Genomic DNA, 6,895 nt, shown 5'->3' on the forward strand with positions numbered 1-6,895 from the left:
ATATAAATTAATTTTTGTTTTTTCCCTAAAGAATAGAGTAATTAATATTTTTTTAACGAAACTTTTTAGTTGATTTTTAGTTGAGGGATATGTGAGTAAATAAAAATGACTTGCTGGATAAATATTATTTTATAAAGTTGCATAAGTAATTTCTTATTGTTAAATGGGTGTATATCTAAAAAAGCAAAAAAGCATATATATTTGTGCAAATTATATGTTTTTATGAGAGAACCTTAGATCCTTTTGTTGTGGGTGTGGTGGCCTTTTAAGTTCCAATTTGCTCAAATTGAGTGCAGATTGGATTACACTTGTATTTTATTTTGAATGGCAAGTGCGTGCTTCAGTAATCTCACGTCTTTGTGGAACGGTGCAATTCTTGTGCTGCCCAATTTCATATCAAACTTTTGGTGTGACTAGGCGGAATGCGAAAAGCTCACGGAAATTTTGGCGCCATAGTTTCAAAATGAAGCAGGGTATTGTTCTTTTCCAACATGGAGTTCCCTTATGTTTTGTATATCTATATTTTGGCATTGCTCTTATGTTCATTTTTTTTTTCTTGATGAGATGATGGAGGGAACTAAATCTCAATTTAATCCAGTCAAATTAAATAGAAATTAAATGGGAATTTTATATGATAATATTTAAAGTAACTCTTTTTGTTATGGAATCAAAATTGTTTAATATTTTTAGGGTCAAATTATTTATTTGCAAACTACTTCAGAGATCCAACCAATGAATATAATGTATGAATGGATAATTAATTTTTCTTATATGTAAATTTCAATTTTAAAAATGAGTGTTTTTATTTTAGTTAATAAAAACAAAGAAAGTTTATATTATTCTTTAAATATCTATAATTAATATTTAAAGAATTTTGACAGGTTGTAATTAACATATGCATTCTTTTTTTATCTTTTGGTAAACACAATTTATCTTATTGCATAATTATTTGCAATGTTGGTTTGCTCTATAGTCACTACCTAATTTTCTTAATAAAATATTTATCTATCTTCAAAATATTTGTTAAAAATTAAATAATAAGTTTCATGTATGATAGCAACCAACCTTTCGATTACACAGGACATAAAGCCATGATAACACCATTGCATCTCACAAGTCACAACACATAAGCTTGATTTCATATAGCCAAAAAAAAAAACAAAGAAAGAAAGAAAAAAGAAAAGCCACCACCGTTACCTCTTAATCTAAACCATATCCTAACATCCAAGCCATTACAAACCATCACACATCCGTCAGCCATCAGTCAATGATCAATTGAATTAGAACCTAGATTCATCAATAGATTCAGTTCGCCTGGAAGAATAACTATCATCATGAACTTGGCCACTTGATGATGATTCAAGGCTCAAATTATAGATCCTTTCTATCCCAACAACAACCTCAGACATCGAAGGTCGATCAGCTGGATACTGTGCAGTACACTCCAGAGCTAAATGCAAGAGTTGTATCATACACTCCTCTGTATTCTGTTGTTTCAGCAGCTCAAGATCAAACAACTCAGCCTTCCACTCTTCCGGGGTCACTGATCGAACCCATCTCGGCAAATCAAGTCCCTCAGCATTCTGTACCATCTGTGCTGGTGCCTTTCCTGTCAACAACTCCAAAAGTAGCACGCCGAAACTGTATACATCTGCCATCTGAGACACCTTCCGGGCATCAGTTACCTCCGGGGCACGGTATCCAGCAGTATGGTTTATGGTGTTCAGGCTCACTAGCTGTGCAATGCCATAATCTGCGACACGAGCATCGTCTTGTTTATGGAGAAGGATGTTCGATGACTTGATGTTGCCGTGGACGGCTGTGCTGCTTGTCGAGTGGATGTACTCGATCCCTCTGGCAGCTGCAAGGGCAATTCGACATCGCTTCCTCCAGTCCAGAGTGTTTAGACCTGATCCTCGGTTTCCTGGTGGATCAAAGCCATGGTTTGATAATCAGATGCTAAATGAAACTGATCTTGTCTGCAAGTCCATCATAATAAGTGCAACATGATTCATGACTCAATTGTGCATCTCAAAGTAATGAAAACTTGTAATTTGGTAACCATTTTTCCTTATTTAGCACGTATTCAGTAATAAAATGCTAAAAGAAAATAAACAAAACAAAGTTAAATTTCAAAATAATGAAAAAATGAAAACTGACAGAAACCTTAATTTTCATACTTAAAGTTACTGCATATATCTCACTTCAATTAGATCAAAACAGGCATTGTCAATAAGAGAAAAATCAAATAACAAAAAGTAGACATGTATCAGCAGTTAAAAAATAACTTTATCTTTAAAAAAAATTTAAAAAATAATTATATATATATATATATATTAAAAAAAAGCATACCATGCAAGAGAGAAGAAAGGCTTCCTTCAGGCAAATACTCATAAACAAGCAACTTTTCATCTTTGCTGTAATAATAAGCCATCAGCTGCAAAACATTCCGATGATCAACCGATCCAACGGACAAGATCCTCCCCTTGAACTCCCTCTCCTCGAGATTAACGTCCCTCAACCTTTTAACGGCCACTGTTAACCCTCCGTCAACCACCGCTTTGTACGCCGTTCCGTACGTTCCCTTTCCAAGCACCTCCGCCGAAGCCCTCAATAAATCCTCCAGCTCGAACTCCGGCGATCCTCCGGTGAACACCAACCTCCTCCCCGCCTTCTCCGCCCCTGCTCCATTCACTGGCGCCGCCGCCGCTGCAGGCACTGACCTCGCTTGTCTCTCCCCGCCCCCCTTCCTACAGAGGACGATGAAAATCGCGATCAGAATCAAGAGACACGCCGCCGATCCCACGGCGATTCCGGCGATCGCCCCACCCGATAGCTTGCTGCTCTGCTTAGCCCCTTTATCGCTGATCTTATGGTTACCCGTCGGCGTTGCCGGGACCGGAGATGGAGATGAAAATGGAGATGGAGATGGAGATGGAGAAGGAGAAGGAGATGGAGAGGTGGCGCAGGGTTTCAAAGGGGCGCCGCAAAGCGACATTCCCAAGAAGGCAGTGGGCGAAGCGGAGCTCAACCCTCGTGGGACGGAGCCGGTGAAGTTATTGTAAGAAACGTTGAATAGAACGAGACGCCGAAGATTGATGTCCGGGATTTCGCCGGAAAAGTTGTTGTTCTCGAGAAGCAAAGCTTTGAGGCTTGTGAGGTTGTTGATGCCCGGCGAGATCTCGCCGGAGAACTGGTTCGTGGAGAGGTCGAGGCGAGAGAGGACGGGAAGGGAGAAGAGGGCGTTGGGGAGCTCCCCGGAGAAGCGGTTGCCGTTGAGGAAGAGCCCGCGGAGGTTTTTCATGGTGGCAATGTCCGGCGAGAGAGAACCGGAGAGAGCGTTGAAGCGAAGGCTTAAGGTGTTGAGTTCGGTGAGGTTGGCGAAGGTGCCGGCTGGGATCTCGCCGATGAGGCCGACGCCGGGGAGCCGGAGGGCGGTGACGCGGCCACTACGGCCGTTGGAGCAGGAGACACCGCGCCAGGAGCACGGAGAGGCGGTTGCATTCCAGTTGAGGACGAAAGGGCCGACGGCTGCGCGGAAGGCCAAAAGCGCCGCCGCGTCGCCGGCGAGGTCTGGTGCTCCGCCGGGGAGGAAGGCTAGAAGAATGAAGATGAGGAGAAAAGAAGGTGAAGCCATTGAGGGCGGTAATGACACCGGTGGGTGAGGTTTAGAGCATAGGGTTTGTTTGTTTGGGTGGTGGGTGGTGACTGGTGGTGTGTTAGCAACTTAGCAGAGTGAAGGAGGAAGGTTGGCTCTGGCTTTTCTGCACTTGTTTGGCAGGTACAAAACCCTAGAAACTCTCTTCTATTTAATGCCCATTTATTTAACCGCATTTTCATTTTTCATGTTATATATATATATAATTCTCTTGGTTTTGGTAAATCTCACAATTATAAGGTTTCTAGTTGGAGGAATTGACAGGTGAACCTTGAGTTAGTTTGGGTGGGTTTGAAGAAATTATAACTGATATTAAATATATATTAATATATATATTTTTGACAATAGCAAATCATTTATCAAAAATTGATGAATATATGTGAAAACTAAGCTTAAAAAATGGTTATTTTTTCATAACTTAGAAAACATGAAAAAAATTTAATTACGGTTGGGTGTGGTAACCATTCCTTCTTAATTTCCAACTTGTTATGTTTGAAGTTAAATTTTTATATATGGAATTTATTGTTATTGTTTTAATAAATGTATGTAAATTATAACTTTGTTAGAAAACAATTTATTTATTAGTACATATTTTTTTATTCTAGTTTTTGAATTTTATAAATTTAAAAATAAAAAATACTTTCCCTCTTAAAAAAATAAATAAATAAAAATACCGTGGAGTTGTTTAGGTAAAAATAGAAACTTGCATGTCCTTTAAGAACCTCTAGATCATTTACCTTATTGTTTGGTTATTATCCACTATTTTTGTTCCAACTCAGTGAATTTATTTTCTGTTGATTTTCTGATTAAAAATTAAAAATTAATAATAATAATAATAATAATAATAATAATAATAATAATAATAATAGAGTACTTGACTGCAATGTCAAGCTCTTGTTTCCATCCTGCCTTTTTTTCTCTTAATATTGTGGACAAAATTGGTTGGAAGTTAGCAAGAAGAAAAGAGATAAAGTGTGGAAAAAAGTAGAGAGAAAAAAGAAGGCAAAGGCATTGGATTGGTTTTAATAGTTTTAAATGTAGGTACATAGCAGCAAGACCTTTCTTTATTTTTGTCTTTTTGATGACTTGTTGGGAACTCATGTGATGCTTAGAGAAAGAAAAGCATTATTATTATTATTATTATTATTATTATTATTATTATTATTATTATTGTTTGGGGATAACATACCCTTGTTATCTAGATGAAATGAGTGGGTGTGCAATTGCTTACTAAGTCCACAGAAGACAACAATATGATATTTCTTTATTAGTCTTCTTTGATAGAGAAGTAGAGTCTTGAACAAGTCTGTGGTCCTTTTTTGGTTAAGCTACTAAATTACAAGGATTATTTTGGAGGGGTTTGATTAATTCAAGTTTTAGCTGAAATATCATTATTTGATTTATTTTTTTATTTTATTATGATTCAGGGAGGAATATAAAATAGATATCATGTAGTTCATGTTTTTGATAATATTCATATGCACTAAAATCTTAAGCTTTCTATATATGGATTGCCAAATCTATAAGCTGTGGACCTCATAAAAATATGATAAAAAGATCAATCATGCATACAATATATTTTTATTTAATGTAATTTTATACTTATGTTTCACTTGCCTCATTAACTTAATTACAATTCTCTCATAATACTTATTTTTTGGGAACGTCTTTGTATAGTTCTTGTCAGTCTTTCTCTATTTTACTATTAGTCTCTCTGTACATGTGCACATACAAAACTTCTTGTTTTACAAAAACAAATGATATTAAAATAATTCATAAAATTAACCTTTCTACTTAGAGCCAGTGTTAAAAATGGATAGAGAAATGGTAGTTATGCTTAAATAAAGTTATTAATATGCCTTATTAACATTAAAAGAAAGTCAAAGTGTTAATGCCTGGATTCATTATGAGCTCTGATTAGTTATTAGTACAATATAATTAAGCAGAATTTTTGGTCAAAAAACAGACTTTCTTGATGTCATTAAGTATGATTTGAGTCATGGATTTGATAAGCAAGATTACACGTTTAGATTGGAAATTAATTCCCAATTTGACTTGGATTTTAGTTTTGAGCCAAGTCAATCACTCGGTTTTAAGAACAGCTTCACACTCGTTTTTAGAGTTTCTTTCATGTAATTGAATAGACTAATGAAAGCAACCCCAAAACATTCAAATGGGGTGTTTTTCTAAGAAATTTATGCAATTATTTTTAGGGTTTTTTACTTGCATACCCTTATGAAATCATGAATTTACTTAAATACCCTCATAAAAATGATATTTGCTTGTATACCCTTATAAATTAATTATATTTACTGATATGCCCTATGGTTAAGTTGACTATTGATGATGTTAAATCAATGGATGGAATAAGAGTAAATTACCAAAATGGGTTTGCTTATATACCCCTCTAATTTTTTTTTCCTTATTTTATAGACATTACACATTTCATTCAACAAATGGGTAAATTACTAAAATGGGTTTGCTTATATACCCCTCTAAATTTTTTTCTTATTTTGTAGATATTACTCATTTCATTCAATAAATGACCTTTATGGGTTTGTTAATATACCCATCAAATTTTTTTATTATATTTTATAGACTTTAAATTATAGATAACTAATGTAATTTTTTTTATATACGCAATAATTTTTTTAAAAAAATTATTAAAAATCATGAATTTTTGAGTAAATTCATATTTTTAAGATTTTTACAATATCTAAAAAAATTTACATTATCACTTGCTCTTTACAATCACAACCTAAAAATAGGTAAAAATTACGACATGTAACAATATATAACAAATAATTTCATACACCTACTCAAAATATAGTCACATATGAAATTTATAAGAAAGAAGTCCAATAAATTTTTTTGAACATCCATCCAATATCAAGATTTTTACCATCAAGTTCTCTAAAGGACATCAAATTTTTGAACAAAACAAGTTCTCCATAAAATTCTTTAAAACAAATTACATCCAACACCAACTTTTTTAACATCAACTAAAATAATACATATGTTCATTAATGCAAAAACACACTAAACTTCTAAAAAACAACAATCTCCAAATAACACAAATAACAACCTCAAACTCCATTCTCATCAACTTGAAAAATGAAAATGAATTTGCGATTAGAACTTAAAAATAAATGAAATCATTATAGGAAAGACAACATGAAGAAAGAATGAAACTCATAATCAATAACTAACAAAAAATGAGAAATTGAAGATATACAT

General features: G+C 34.6%; 1 protein-coding gene across 1 annotated transcript; it reads right to left on the reverse strand.

Annotated features, from left to right (window-relative positions):
• Positions 1–1,072: 1,072 nt before the first annotated feature.
• Positions 1,073–3,856, reverse strand: LOC120249964 (probable inactive receptor kinase At1g48480). The gene is made up of 2 exons (XM_039258680.1): positions 2,353–3,856; positions 1,073–1,924 (listed from the first exon to the last, which is right to left on the reverse strand). The coding sequence occupies exons 1-2, from the start codon at positions 3,635–3,637 to the stop codon at positions 1,281–1,283; spliced, it is 1,929 nt and encodes a 642-aa protein (XP_039114614.1). The 5' UTR covers positions 3,638–3,856; the 3' UTR covers positions 1,073–1,280.
• Positions 3,857–6,895: the final 3,039 nt, after the last annotated feature.

This window comes from Dioscorea cayenensis, chromosome 19, assembly GCF_009730915.1.
Source record: "Dioscorea cayenensis subsp. rotundata cultivar TDr96_F1 chromosome 19, TDr96_F1_v2_PseudoChromosome.rev07_lg8_w22 25.fasta, whole genome shotgun sequence".
NCBI lineage: Eukaryota > Viridiplantae > Streptophyta > Magnoliopsida > Dioscoreales > Dioscoreaceae > Dioscorea > Dioscorea cayenensis.

Excerpts from the sequence above, each read along its gene's own strand:
- LOC120249964 (XM_039258680.1), bottom strand. The coding sequence starts at position 3,637 with ATGGCTTCACCTTCTTTTCTCCTCATCTTCATTCTTCTAGCCTTCCTC. Across the intron at positions 1,925-2,352 it reads CCTTTCTTCTCTCTTGCATG|GAAACCGAGGATCAGGTCTA; the intron begins GTATGCTTTTTT and ends TTGATCCACCAG.